The 16324-nt window shown below is 40.3% G+C and overlaps 1 protein-coding gene across 3 annotated transcripts in view; it reads left to right on the plus strand.

Moving 5' to 3' along the window:
• Positions 1 to 16324, plus strand: part of adgrb2 (adhesion G protein-coupled receptor B2) — a 186821-nt gene that overhangs the window by 82622 nt on the left and 87875 nt on the right. For 2 of the 3 annotated variants that reach the window (XM_068576099.1, XM_068576101.1), the window contains exons 3-4: positions 5223 to 5306; positions 7268 to 7456. In XM_068576099.1, the coding sequence (XP_068432200.1) occupies positions 5223 to 5306; positions 7268 to 7456 (273 nt within the window). The remainder of the gene's footprint in view (positions 1 to 5222; positions 5307 to 7267; positions 7457 to 16324) is intronic. The other variant, XM_068576102.1, reaches the window with a different exon arrangement.

Consider the following 16324-nt stretch of genomic DNA (forward strand, 5'->3'; position numbering starts at 1 on the left):
GCGTCTATCTTTGTTGTAAACACCGCTACGATGGCTTATTGCAAACGTGTGATCAGGCTAATGCAGCGCGGTAATCTTGCATGCTTTGAATTAATTGTTTTGGCCATCCTCCCATTGATTGCTCTTTCATTGTAGCTTTGCTGGATTGTAAATCCATCAAAATACTCATCTTGTTATGGAACCGAGAGAAAGGCAGTCTGAAATAGAAGACAGAGGGTGAGGGGGTGGAGGGCAGAATGATAGACCGAATGACTGTGCGCTGTGGGAGTTGGAAGGTTTGAAAATATCTAATAAGAGAAAGAAAAATGGGGAAAAAAGGGCAATTTGGGATTGAGAATGAAAGTGAAACAAAACAAAGCCAATTTGGCAGTTTGGATGTATACAAGGGCTTGTGTTGATCTGTCTGTATGTGTGTGTGTGTGTGTGTGTGTGTGTGTGTGTGTGCACACGTGCGTTTGTGCAGGTGTGAAACAAAGCAGTCAGCCTGTGGGGCTGAGAAAACTAGATTCTGAATCCATTTTGAAGGCACACAAATGACCTTGAGGCCCCATAGCCGGAAAGATGCTGTTCTGCACCAACCTGATTTAACTTCTCTCTTCATAACTGCTGCTGCTGAGAGAGGAAGAGAAAGCGAGAGAGAGAGAGAAAGAGAGAGAGAGAGAGAGAGAGAGAGAGAGAGAGAGAGAGAGAGAGAGAGAGAGATTGAGCGGGTCTGTCTGTCCAGTAGCTTATAAAAAGTCCATTATGGTACGCTTGTATCAGTTTGGGCTCTCCCAGATGGACCCTGGAGTAAATGAACAGCACCAGAGAGCTATAAGCTCTGATTTGATATACAGCTGAGAAATAGCTCTATGTGTGTGTGTTTGTGAGTGTGCGTTTTTAAGTGGGTGCATTCAATCATATACGCTGCACTGAAAGAGCTGACAGTAGTCAACGGAAGACATTTCCACGCCACTGTTTTGTGCATGCCATGTACTTAACACAGCTGTTTTACCATATTACCATATGCAATGCTCCGTCAAACACACACACCTATATACATAGTCATCCCAGCAGGCTTAAATCCCGGCTCAGTCTGACAAAGGAGCCTGTGGCTCTAACTGGCTATGCCTCAATCCTATTCCCCAGCCTGCTGCTATGTATGGGCTCAAAACCGCTTTACTGCATGGCGTGTATTCATCAGCCACATATTCACCTCTTATTGTGTAGGTATGCGTTTCTGTGCCACGCCAAGGTACACTTGAGCATTGGCGCAACTACTAATGTGTGTATTTAGATGCTCAATGTGCTGTGTTAATGTTTTCACACTAGTGTGTGATCGTCGCGTGTAATCCAGAAGTCTCTGCTTGCTGAGTGATAGCGCTCGGCGGGTTAGGAATGGGATTTTTCCCTTCAACATGCTACTTTATCAACAGTTTGTTGGGAACAAAGAGAGAAAATAGCCTTGAGCAAAGAAATGATGAACAACTGTTTGAGAACTATTTATTCATTCTTAGCGGTTGAGTTCTGACGAGGCAAACAAATGTCTTTGAAAGTACATGTCACAGATTTTCACTTTATGTGTGTCGTGAGATTAAACATTTTGTTAATAATGTATCAGTGAACAGTGCAAGGTGATAGTCGACACCAAAACTACAAATCAATTGTGCTGTTCTCAACAAACTCAACTAACTATCCTCTAATCCATGGACTACAGTTTGAAGCCTTGGTGTCTGCCTTTTGCCCTTCCCCATCTTTTTTTTGTTACCAGAACTGAAAAAGGGCAATTATTTTGGTTCTTACATTATCAAGTGTTCCCATAAATCAGATGAGTAGGTACAGAGAAAAAGGCTTTTAGCAGACCCTTGACTGTAAACTCAAATGCCCTTCCATCCTACATAATATATTGACGACAACATATAATTTTATAGTGGCCATGCACTGCACTGCAACTATGGCAAAGGTGATCTCTTTATTTGTCAGGGCAATATCCTGAAAAGGCATTTTCACGTCACTCACACTTCTGTCAGATGATGCTAAAGCATCAGCACGATACTAGTAAAATATCAAATCTGCGCTTATCATAGGATAAGCGCAGAGTCATAGGATTATCGACCCAGCTCACGATTGGAAGTGATATGGCCAGCTATAGATGGAAGATAGATTCCCCTGGAGATGAAGAAAAAGCTGAAATGGGTGGAAAAAAGTAGGGATGAGAGAGTGCAAGAAGATGTGATGAAGTGTGCAATGATGTTTCCATTAAAGTGCGGTCCACAACATTAAACAATATAGTGGGGTTTGTAAAGGTCAGTACTCTCAAGGGGTTTATCCATATTGATCTTTACCTTCGATTGTGCAGGACTCTGCACTGGTGTCGATCTAAATCCTCTTTTGTGCCATAGACCTAGGGGAGAGAGAGGGAGAAAGGGAGACAAACAGACACAAACACAGAGAGAAAGAGAGATAAAGATATGGAGAGAAATGTAATCCTCACTGGTCATTTTATGTGAGGCATTACTCTGTCCTGCTTCACTGACCTCTGTGTCTCAGAAGCACAGAAGCGAAGAATATAGACCCACACTCAGGGCTTAATTTGAGGCCCAGAAAATGATTCAGAAACTCCCAGATTGGGACCGGCACTTCCTCTGTCGCTCTGTCATCTCGCTGAAGTTCATGGCATCTTGTCTGCCATTGATTTCCCACTGACGTTAGTCACGAATCCTTTCAGTAGGCAGTCAGACCTTAAACCTATACCAAACTCACTTCAGTGGATCAGTGGGGTTAGCTGCTCGTGTTTTGCTAAGAGCATGGGCTGCTGGCTTTGTGGCACCAAAAAAGAACAGCAGGAGGAATCTGAAATGGATGAAGAGAACTCGGCAGGCTTCTCATTGCAGCCCAAAGCCGAGGGATTTGTCTGCTGAAATGATGACTGTCAAGCAGATTTTATCAGCTGTAGCATGTTAGTGTTTTATTAATGCTAATGCTAACTTTCAAACTGTGTAGTATGTCATTTCCCAGTTCAGACCGGGGTTCCACAATACTGTCTCGCAAATATTAGGCACAGTATTAAAGAAAAAAACATATTTAGTCAAGACATGTCCTTCAGATATTGACATTAAAACTGAAGTAATGTTTCTGGTACGATGTCAATATTTAAAAAAATGCCTGTATTAGACTCTTCTTTCTGCTTTTCTCTGACATTGTTTTTTCTCTTTTACAAAATTTAGACAATATTTAGATATTTATATGCAGTTAGTGACAGTGTGGGCTTGTTGGTAGCATGATAGCTTGACAGAGTTGCAGCTTGGCCCCCTCAGCTGGGGCATAGACAAGTGTCAATTATGTCAATTGCAGTGAAGAAGCTGGAGAGGAAAATTAGGAGGTGAAAAGTTTGTGGTCAAGATAAACTAAATGTATTTTCTTTTTGTATTAATGTGTATTGGTTAAGGAGTATTGTTGTGCTGGAGATGAGAGTAAAGATGAGTAAAGTATGAATCCACAGACTGTGTAAATGTTAGCCACAAATATCTGGATCACTTTTTCCGGCACAAAGTGTAATGTTTTTAGTGTAACATTTTATTTTGCAGTGACCTACGTACGGCTCATGAAAACATTGAAATCCCAGAGCCGTTGGTATGTGCATCTCTACTCTCATATTGATTGCCACACCAAATTAAACAATATTCAAAACTCTTAAGCAATAAGGCGATGAGGCAAACTAGAATTATCCTAATTGTCTTCTGAAATCATTTCCGACCGCACCATTTTCTGATTTCAGTTTGTTTCAAAACAAAGCGATGCTAGTAACCCTCACATGCACACAATAGCAATGCATTTTACCCAGGGCTGTAGCCAGCTGCAGACCATATCTAGACAGCACACAAACAAAATAATTACATTGTTCCTGTGGTAGAACATTTTACTTTGGCCTTCAAGCAAAAGTGATCTTGCTGAGAACAACGGACAAACCAAAGAAGCCGTACAGAGAGAGTTTGACAATAAAAATGAAAGAGCAAGAGCTTGAGGATTTTTTTTCTCCTTTCTAAGAGTTGTTTCTGTAAAAGCACAAATTAGAGGGCTGTTTGCAACAACCGTTGACCAATCCAGACAGACCCTTAGTACAATTCCAATGAAATCCAGTGTGTATTGGGACGCTCGAGAGGATGCGCTGTGCATGTATGTGTTTTTATTCTCTCTCAGGTCAACCCCTTGATAGGAACTAATGCGAGTAATTTCAGTACCAATCACTTTTCCACTCTGTAATTTAACACACACACACACGCACATGCACACTAGCACACTCCATGTGGATAATGTACCTTAGATAGACAGTACGTCTCATCTGCTTTGCATGAAGCAACAATTGCAAATAATCCCATGGGCAAGAAGTACCCGAGTGAAAAGGATCTGCTGTATCAAAGATTGTTTCCCTGCCGAGGGAGTTGATTAAGTCTTGTGTTGCTGATACTAAGCTTACAAATCCATTTGCACAGATTCAGAACAGACTGTGCTCATGCCTCCATATGTTTGTACCAATTGAGATAAAACCGACTTAGATATGTGGCATGATTCTGCTTTCTCCGTACTTTCTCTCTAGGCAATTGTTCACTTTCAACTAATGCTCACCATTTATTCAAGGTGTTCCACTTCATATCAGCCCTCTGGTTTATCAGATGAAGCCTTTTCTCCTGTGTAGCTCCATATATTTGTACAGTTTCAAAACCAGGAACAAAAAAAAGCTTACTTACTTTGCCTACTTAATTCAGACTGCTTTTTATTATGTATATTCTTATTGACAATTTATGTTTTGCCCTTAAGCTAATAAGACTTAAGAACAGAATAGACTTCCTCCTGATTTTCTGAGATTATACTGCAGACTTCACATTCTGTTATCTTTTTCTGCACGTTGTGTGCTGAAATGTATCAGCGTGTTCTTTAAATATTCCGCTACAAAGAGCAAGCCAAGGAATTGTAGGCGTTTGTATTTTTATTTTCCAGAATCGTGTTTTGGATGTACTAAAAAAACATGCTTTTTTTGACTCCCCTGAATGTACAAAGTGATGGTGATGAGGACTTATTTACTACAGCTTTGAAAACTAGTTTCAGGATGTCATGGAAAAAGTGGATGTAGTAAACTAGACATCTGACAATTTGGCTTCATGATGGAATTTACATATTTAACTGTAAAAATCAAAATATATGGGGGGAAAAAAAGAGAAATATTTATATTTTGTCCATTTCAGACCCATATGATGATGATGATCTGAAGGTGAAGACCCAGAGACCTCGATCAGCTGACCAGCCAGGTGTGTTTCAAGCACAAACTGGTGAGTAATGTGATGTGTGCACGAGTTCACAGCCTGGAACAGAAGTCACCAAGTTGACGTTTGACGTATGTGTAACTAAAAATAAAGAGTTCCTTCAGATCATCATCATTTATTTACCTTCTAAGGCATGGCTGGACTCCAGGACAGCTGTAGTTGGCCATTCACATGTGTGGACATGTGAAAGTGTGTACCTATGAGTGCGTGTGTGAGAAACTTAACAAGTTTAAATAATTAATGCCGTTGGAAAAGAGAAAATAAATGATTCATGACATGAAACATATAAGGGATGTCACATGTATGGCCTTATACATACATGACATAACATGTTAGCTGCTTCAACCACACTAGGCTGGATCACAAATTGATTTGTGCGCACACACACACACACACACGTTTCCATACTACCCCTGCATAGGAGGGACTCCCCACCGCGAGGGAAACCCCTGGCTCTGTCTTGTCCTTCTCCTCCGCCGCCTCCCCCCAAACCTCACTCACCCCCTCCCTCCTCCCTTCTCCCTATTCTTCCATTCCTCGAGGCATGTGTGATGAGCTTAAGCCCTGACTCACGGCATGTTAATGAAGATGTAATGCGATTAACGGACATGCAATTAATTTGATTTCCTTCTTTGCCATGTGATGACGCCGCTATCAAAGGACACGGCGCTCATAAACAATTTCGAAAGAGCGAAGCGGGATGACTGAACGCTTGGTTTTAAGGGCGTATCTCGGAGGTTACAATGGCACTCTCTCCTCAGCTGCCTGGGGAGCTCAAAACACACACACAAATGTCTCAACAGCCAATCTCTGCCACTACATTAACATCCTTTTTTGGCACGAGTATTAATATTGTTGAATCTCTGAAAGGATCATCATCCTTATGAATATTCAATCACAGTTTATTCACACTAAGTGGCTTGAATCAAATACCACTTTATAGTAGTATAGTATGCAGGAATAACATCTATTGGGAATGTATATAGTATCACAAGCTAGGCCGTGTCAAAATGATACACGGTGAAAATCTACCACTGAACAATATAAGTGAACCCCCCCATATATTCAACAAATGATAACTGTGTGTACTCTTTACTACAACCTAGGGTGGAAGAGGAAGAGAAATAAACTCCATAAAACAAAAGACAAAGCCCTCTTAGCATCTGTCAGATGGTCCCAGGCTTTTCTCTTGACAATTGTTTGGCGTACAATTTTGAATAATTTTAAATTAATTTCAGTTGCTGAAGAGTGAATAAAAATGAGCAATTGCAGGAATCAATAGAGCAAACATGTTTGTGCAAACTCTAGACAAAGCTTGATTCCAGCTCATGATTATATGAGAGTGACAGGAGCTTTGTGTGTCCCTGAGCTGGCATCCATAGTCTTAATGTAGGCTACACACAGCATGTATAGCTCAGGTTCATAATTGACACCACAGGGTACATCTATCAACGAGCCCACAAGGACTGGAGGCCCAACACAATAGTCCACAGGCTCTAACATTTCATTCATGTGGACACTCCAGTGATTATTTATATTATTAACTTACAGAAATATTACGTGCAATAGCCTAGTCCACAGTTCACCTTCTTAAGCCCTCTCTCTGTGGCCAAAAACTCTTCTCACACAAAAGGAAAGCATGTGTTTGACGGTCTAGCAGCATTTTATACAACCACAAACACACAAAATTGTATTTGATGTTTTTGCTACTATATAAATATAAATATCATTCTCATAATTTATCATCATTGGACGTAGAAGGGATACAAAAAATGTACCCGCAGGTACTCGGATCATTTATTATTGTGTCAACCCCCTTTAGGTTTAAATTGCGCATACTGTTACAACTCATACCGCCTTTCTCTTGAATGTGTGTTGTTCTACCCGACTCTTGGGAACATCAGCATCCTGAAACTGGAATCATTGAGAATCACCCTGTTTCTGTCCACCTCCGTCTCGCTCCTCAGGTGACCCTGCGGCAGAGGAGTGGTCACAGTGGAGTGTGTGCTCTCTCACATGTGGGCAAGGCTGGCAAGTGAGGACGCGGTCATGTGTTTCCTCCCCCTACGGGACACTTTGCAGCGGAGCCCTGCGGGAAACTCGCATGTGCAACAACACCGCGACCTGTCCGGGTGAGCCGGGCAGCACAGGTTCAGGTACGTTTACCACAATCCTAAATGGCAGCCATTCAGCATTCGCTGAATCCAATGGCGCGTAATGGTAAGTTGTGTTTTCTCACAGCACAAATGATGAGGGTTCAATATTCTGTGTTATGTGTACATTTTGACATTTACATCGTAAACATGGGGGCACAACGTGCCACGACTTTGACCGATTTTCCACATCTGTGATGGACTGGTGACTACAGTGCCATCCGACCTACACGGCATGCTGGGATATGCATCCACATTGTGTGATCGCAGGCAGAGATTAAAAGTTGAGAAGATAAAATGAAAAGGTTGAGCAGTGTTGCAAAAATGATTCATGAATTTGTTGGTGACTAAATGCAGTTTCAAACGATTCATGCTCTGCTTAACACATCACTCACACATGCAGCATTTACTTATCTATTAACAATGCGATAAGAAAGCTGAGGAGAAATATTGACAAACAGCATAATGAAAATAATGACACTTCTGAGGAAGGTAGGCAGCACATGCGCACAGACACACACACAGACACACACACAGACACACACACACACACAGGATCTGTTCAGCCAAAACAGAATCGAACCATGATGCAGCAGAAAAAGGGAGCAAGACATAATGTTTGAGCTCATAAGTTCATCGTTCCTGTTTTTTTAAATCTTTAGTTCTCCTCTCTCTCTACATATGTATATATATATATATATATATATATATATATATATATATATATATATATATATATATATATATATATACACACACGCACGCACGCACACACACACACACACACACACACACACACACGCACACACGTAAAGTAACCTGCATAGCTTCAACAGTTTTTGCTTTTGAGGATTTTGTTTTTCAGTTTAGATGCAATGGCAGCACCACAATATTTTCAACAAATCAAATACAATTGTCATCTGCATACATGCTTTGCCACTCAGGGTGAGTGTATATTTCAACCATAAATGCTCGCTGCACAAAGGCAAGCGCACAATGAAGAGCACCTCATCCTTTCTTCCCCTGCAGCACATAACACAACCAAGACAGATCAATTCACTCAGGGAACCTCTGTATCACTCATCCTGCATATTGTTGAGTTCTGCTTTGGTCTGATTGCCAGGGTATGTCTTTACGAGATGAAATTGTGAAGTACTGCCTGTCATGCTCTGGTTTGATTGGTCGTACTGATTGCATTTGAACCGGAATCCTGTATGGCCCTCCTGTCTGGAACGCTGTCCCTTTTCTTATCCACTGCTGATGCTCAGTCCCCAAGCTGAGGATGTCAAAAATGTAGTGCTGCTTGGTAAAATCGCAATAGATGAATCATCGAGAAGAAGCAAACATCCTAGCTCCTCATGCCATTTAAACATTTTTTAGCCTGCAGACAAAGGTAGCAAAATTGTTTTTTCAGTTATATTACTATGTTAGATGAGCAATACAGGTTTCAAGATAAAAAGAAAAATCCATGGGGGTTAAGATCTCTGTACCCTCCTCCACATTTTTGCTTGAAGCTAGCAGTTTGAGGCTTTAAGATTTAGTTGCATTATGGATCATGTGGGTGCAAGGTTTTGACAAGGATGAATGCATGGGATAAAACAAAATCAACATTCCTGGTCCTTCTTTCTTTCTTTTTCCATTGTAAGTCAGTGCAATACCAAATTGCTGCATTACTCTTCAAGACCAACGCTCCACCAAATTGGAGACCGCTGAATGTTTCTGCTAGCTTCACAATGTATTGCCTGTCCACTTGTATGTTTCCTGTGCCAACAACATGGAAATTATATTTTTTTCCATGTGTAAACCGGTCAAGGTTTGCATAAGAAGAGGAATTGCATGGATGGTGGCATTTTGGAAAGAACAAGGAAATCACTGGTGTTCTTACCAAAGTGGGCCAAAAGTAGGTTATGTTGACATGCTTAGCTTGATCACAAAACAAATAAAACCCACAATGGATCTTTTTTGAGTATAAATCCTTCTGGCTTCTAAGTAGAATCAAAGGACTCAAGTCTGAGCCAGATATGATATCCGTCTACACCACCAGCTTTCTGCACAATACCATGACAAAATGAGTGATGGCTGGTGTCCTGGCTGTCTGACTAGGGCAATGACTGGGCCCTGACCACGGGCCTGTCTCAGGAACATAAAAAAGACACTGCATTGTCTCTTGACTGCCAGAAAGGGAATAAAGCGTCGCCGTCTCTTTTGGTTGGTAGACAGTGAGATAGTCTCTCGGCTAACCTCTCTGATCCCAGTGGTACCTGTGAGAGTGCATCACAGATAGATGGCATGAATGTCCTCCATACACAGCCATTCTAATAATGACAGTATTACCTTTGAGGACAGACTATAAAATGAAAAGTCATGGCCATAACTTCTCTGGGAATAGATAACTCAAAGCAAAAGTGGGGCCACTGCTGTCGAAATGTCAGTGTCACAACATGAGGGTGGAGTCACTAGGCTTTATCTGCTACCTTTATAGAGCCCCATCATTGGACAAGGCCTTTAGGTTAGTGTAGTGTAGTGTTAGTGAATGAGGAACTTATTTTTATAGGAAGCAGCATTGATGGAGTTGAATAGGCTTATTTGCGAGGCATATGTGCACATATCTAACAAAACATGAGCATATATATACACATTAAAATTAGACTAATCCTTCCTGTGTGTGGTATCGCATTCTGAGTGCTTTTGTGGATTCACCCCCAAGCAAATATGTTCATTCATTTCTCTGTGCACGACATATTGTTTGCATTCTTTGAGTGTTTGTATGTGTACATTTTGCACAGGATGCATGTGTGTTTGTGATGTTAATATGTAAAGTTGATTGCGTGTCGGCATAAGTTGTGGGTGTTATTAGGGCTTTGTCCATTCCTATTTAAGTGATCCCTATTCGTGCCTAAAATGCAATTCAGTGTCTTCTATTTGCATTTACTCTTAGATCTTCCTTGTGTGCATTTTGTGCACATGTGTGCTTTCACATGTGAGTGAGGAGTCAGTCTGTGTTTACTCATGTTCCTCAACTGCCCCCCAAAAAAAGATACAAGAAGCAAAAGAAACATTTTCCTTCCCGGTTGGTGCGTATGTTAATCTTGTTTTTATGCAAATGTGCAAACACGATTTGTATGTCTAAGTGCCTCATTTTCCATTCAGTGTCGATATAAATATCCTCCGCCGCTCCTTTGATGGAATATTGGTTGCTGTGTTATGTTCCGTTTATTATTTCATTTTCCCCCACTTCTCTGATGTTTCCTGACGTGGTTCTGGAGGGCTGCAGGGGCACTCCTGGGATTGCCTCTATGAGATCACACCAAATTCAAATAGACTGAAAATGTGGGGGTGTTAGCAAGGACACATGAAGCCGTTAATGAATTGGATGTGGTTGACTTTTTAAAATGTTGTTTTTTTTTCTTTCTACTTTGATTTAATTTGGGGTAGATTCTGTTTGTTTGATTTGCTGATCTTTGCTGCTGGATTTAGGCTTTGTCTTCTCAGTTAGTTAAACAAACATATATAGTACACAGAGGCAGACGCACACACACACACACACACACACACACACACACACACACACACACACACACACACACACACACACACACACAAATCACTCACTAATCAGGACTGAAGTAATTTTAACTTTGAATCCAGTCACTAAAATCAGAATAGTGTACATTGAATCCTAAATTAACACTAAATAACGTGACACTCTTAATGTAAATAATGTTGCCAATAGGTAAAACATGTAGCATACATACACAGGCACGGTGGATTTTCAACCCTAATGCTCAGAACCTACTTTATCTGGAAGATCTTTAAAAGAATTGTTTGTTTTAACCCAGATCCTCTATTCTGTTTGCATTTACTTGCAGTCACAAACAAACACATCCTGACGTGGGGAGAATGCTGCCTGTAAACCCTTATTTTGGTTTGCCAGAATTTTCTATTCTGCTTTTTCCCATTTATTTGTGTTTGTGCAGAAGTTAGGATTTAGAAGTGCGGGTGTGTTGTGAGTGTGGGTGGATATGTCTCTGGGCACATCTCTGTGCATGCGTGTGTGTATGTTCGTCTGCAAGAGTTAGGGAGCATCAAAGAAAAGCAGCTTGGACAGAAAGCCAATGAAGTGAAAATTGACTTTTTTTTTCCTCTCCTATTTTTTTCATGGGTAAAACTCCTAAATTAAGGTGATACAGATAATCAATTGTAAGTAATGGTCTGGCACTTGACAAAGCAAACTAGGCAGTAATTGGTCCGGCAAATTAACTTTTTTCTTTTCTTCAGAAAATATACTGAAGAAGAAGCCATTCATGCCCAAAAGCACGCAAAGTGAAGTAGTACCCACTTTTGTTCTATGTAGCTACTGCTCATTTGCCATAGATTCAGTGACATTTAAAACATGGAGTGAAACAATGGTGCATTATGAATACAGTGTGTCTGGGTCAGTGCGTAGCCAAACGTTGAAACATCACACTTCCAATAATCATTCAAGCAAGAGACCGAGGGTGCATTGAAGGATGTAGTCATAACCTCGTAACAAACTCACGCAGATGGCGAACACACAAATGTACACACGCACACGGCCTATTACATATCATTTAGAATAATGCAGCCGTGCTGCACTACGACCCCAGATTGAAATTGCTGCTAATGATGGTAATGCTTAGGATCAATATGGTTCATGTCCTTGCTCTGCATTCCCAAAGGCTAGAAATAAATAATCAAAAAGTGAATATCTTTATACATAATGCATCATTACATGTAAGTACATCAGACAATTGCATAGGTTTTAAAGACGTGTTTGGAAGTCATACATCCTTATTACCGGTATGTGTATGCTTATTCTCTGTGGTGATGTGAATGTGTGTGCTCTGCTAAGTGTGTATGAGGTTGAGCACACCATTTTATCTCCTCGTATCTGAGCTTAATTGCATTTGGATCAGAAAGCCAGAGTAAGTGAGTTGATGTGCTATTTGTGCTTCCTCTTCTTGCACATTTTTCAGCGACATAATTTGAATCTAGCGCTCGCAGATTTGAATTTCTGGTGGTCATAAACTTGATTTCTGAGACCCAGATCAGTCACTTTGTGATTTGATCACCATTGATCAGTTTGTTATTTCACTTTTTTTTTCTGTGTTTGCTGCTGTAAACATGCTCTTTTCATCCTCCCTCTGCGACTACAACCCTGATGGCAATACACTCCCTTGTAATGTGCACAGATGAACTAAGAGACGAGCTGCAATATGCTAATGTGGTTTTTGGTGTAAAGATTGTAAAACATAAGTGTCATAATTGCCCTCTGCTTCTTTTTTATGACTTGAAATCACTATACGGATTTCCCTTGTCACCAAAAGGTAGTGTAATACAATCCTAATCCTAGTATCTGAAGACATTTTTATCATGTTTCCTGTTTAATTTTCTTATCTGCTTTTACCCTTCTTGCCATATCCAATTGATAATTTCTCCTTTTAATGTGTTCTCGTCCCAAAGTTGCCTCAAGCTGGATTTTATGAGCTAATTGATTGGCTTTGCACAATCAGACTTCGGATCCACTTGTATTGGCTCTGAGAGATGGAGATTTGATTCGGATGAATAAGTAATGTCTTACAAGTCTCACAGTGTTGTAAAAAAAAAACGAAAAAGATACTGAATAATATAACTGACTGCTTTGTATTTTTTTTTAGTTTGGTATATGAAGTTGCCTTTGTCTCCTGAGAAGGTTTTGCAAATTGGGATAATATACTCTTCAGAAATCTGCTTGCACTTCGAGGGTGCCGGATACATTTTTCTTCATGATGCTTTTGGATTCAGGATATTTTGAAAATAAGTTTGGTTTTAAGTTTCATACCATCATATTATGACTGTCATACACAATATTTCCCATAATCCGGTATTAGAATACTGCCTTTCACATCGCTAACAACTGCTCCACAAGCACAACTTTCCAAGCAGGTGTTTCTAAAATGCAATTTCAAAGCTCACAAATCTTTATTTTGTGGCTGAGACTGTTGAACCATGAAATAGTCCACTTAAACTAAATGAAATTGGGACTGGTTGTTTGTTGTTGGCTACAGTATGCCTCACAGATCCCAAACTAAACCTCAACCAAAACAATACTTAAAGTTGAGGACTAGGTTGCCAATTTGAAATCCATTACTTCTTAAGTTGTTGTTTGTTGTGTTAAATTGTTCTTGTGTTTTTTTTAGTGCAAGGTCATTTAAAATAATTGTTAAACATACTAGTAAAGTATCTTTTAAGATATGTTGAGCAGATTAGGTATTAGCTGGTTAATGTTATCTTTGGCACTTGGTTCAGTTAACTTTGCAACACTTACACCGGATAGTTAACAGGCATGAATATTCAGTAGTGCGTAAAATCTCGACTTGATTCTTCCGTCCTAACAAGGCTACTGTGAGTTTGAATTCAACTGGTACAACTTACTCTAGTTTAGCAAGGCTAGCAAGTGGGCTTCCTTGACAGACCATTTCATTAAAATGAACAGTATAGTGCAACAAAATGCGACACCAATGTTGTTGCTTTTTCTCTCTGCAACACATTGCAGCTTTGTAAAGAAGCTGAAGACGCACACTGACACCATGTTTGCTGAATTTAAGGATATAACACTATTTATGTGCTGCTCATATCTCTGTACTTTTTAATACCACCGTCTTCTTCTTCTCTCTGAGCCTTCTACTCCTGCTCCTCTGAGCCTTCCTTCACAGAGTAGACTTAATTATTTATCGGCATGATTTATTTAGCTTTGCACAACACAGGAGCAGCAATCTCCATCCTGCTGTCTCTAACTTTCTCTCCCTCCCTCCCTCTGTTCCTCCCCATCTCTACATCTTGCTTTCTATCTTTCTTTCAGCATCTCTGCAAATCCTCTCCTCTCTCTTTCTTCCATCTCTTTCAACATAGCTTAATCTCCTCAAGTCTCTGGCTGAACATTTCTGTGTTTTTCCAAATATCCTCCTTCATTTCTTGGCCTCTTGTTCTAAAGTCTTTAAAACTTTATGAGCCCACATAATTTTGTGTCCCCTCAATTCTGTTTATAATCTCACACGTCCATCTATTTTTATTCTCCTCTTTTTCATACATTCATTAAACAATCCCATCAGTGATCTTTTCTTTCTTTGAAGTCTCCTGTTGAACATGTCTTTAGTATTCTTTCATTCCCTCCTATCTCAAATCAGACATTTCAAATCATTCAAGCAATTATTTTTGGTACAATCTGCCATTGTCACATGACTGAAACGTTCATTATCTGCAAAGTCCTCCTCTGTACATTTATTTTGTTTTGATGTATTTCATTGTCGTATGTTGCTGAAATTGCGTGATATGCGGAATAAAAAGGAAACAAGAGAAAAGAAGAAAGCAGATGACCATTTGTAATATTTGGTGTTTTAAATCATCAACTCTGTATATTTACTGAAAGCTCGAATAATGTCCTGAGCAAATTAACAACATTCATTTCCTTGTCATGACCTGGACCGCATGACTTCAAATGTCCATTCCTATCCTCATTTTATTTCATGTAGCAACAAATAAGTGCAGAATCAATGTCAGTGTTTCTTTTCCATTGGAACTGGAATGGTTTTGTGGAGGTCAGAATGTAATCTCATTCATGTTTAGTTTTTTTACGGAATGTGCTAAGACTCATTTAATATCTCATGTTTCTCTCATTCTCTAACCCTCTTGCCTGCTATTGGATGCTGCAACCCCTCCGTCTCTCATTCCTCATCCCCATGTTGTGCGTTTGTGGGTGTTTGCAGTGCATGGGCTGTGGGAGGAGTGGTCGTTATGGAGTCTGTGCTCTGTGACCTGTGGGCGGGGCTCCAGGACGCGAACCAGGAAGTGTGTGAACGAAGGCAGGGTCGTGGCTTGTGGACAGCCCGAGATTCAGACCAAACTCTGCAACATAGCAGTGTGTCCTGGTTAGTACCATCCCCATTAACATGACATGACACACTCAGTCTCTGATTCGTTACTTTTCTGCCTACTCATGCATGACTATTTCTTTGTTTTCTTCCAAATCATGAGAATCAAAACCAAAAACAACCGGGTTACTGTTGAAGCTCTTGCATTGGCATACATTGTGAAATGATATTGTGTGTTCTTAAAGATGCCAACATTGGGACTGATGCTGCATCCATGTTATATCATGCAGACTGTAATAGTTTGGAGCTGCTAGGTGGGGAAAACACACAATTCTGAGCATAAAGGATATTGGTAATGTCTGACAGCTGACTACAAAGCAGTGACTACAAAAATGGTTGCTAATTGGTAGCTGCAAAAATGGCTCTTGAGACACCAATGCCACAATAACATCTTGACAAAATTATTTGGCAAGATATTCATGTCCTGCATCAGGTTGAGTTGTAAAAACCGTGGTTTTTGTACTTTCATAGCCATTGTGCGCATGTTAGCCTGCTGACATTAGCATGTAGCTAAAGCTCAACTCTGTCAGCCTCACCAAGCCGCTGACAAGGCAGTTTACTGTCTGTCATACCATTTGCTACCTTTCTCTCCTTCTTTTCTATTTTGTCTGTTATTTTAGGAAGGAGGGTTCCACTAAGTTTTTCCTTAGCGAATGAACTGTGAAAAATGAAGCACACAAAAAGCAATACAGATAGCTAATGTATGTTTACCGGTGACAAGGTTTTGTAATGGGAGAAACCAACTTGGAATGATGCATGAACCTTTGTAATCCTGAATATTGGGATCGCAATACTGTTTTTCTCACTTATCCAACTCTGACAATGCATGGGATGTTCACAATTTGTTTTCACTCATCCTGGAGGAGTCTTAACCAGACAAAGCCTTTTGCTTCGACTTCCATGCTCCCTCCATGGTTGGCTTGGTTTAGATTGCTGAGCC

This window comes from Clinocottus analis, unplaced genomic scaffold (assembly GCF_023055335.1).
Source record: "Clinocottus analis isolate CAN_PGR_092001 unplaced genomic scaffold, fCliAna1.0.p SCAF_14, whole genome shotgun sequence".
NCBI lineage: Eukaryota > Metazoa > Chordata > Actinopteri > Perciformes > Cottidae > Clinocottus > Clinocottus analis.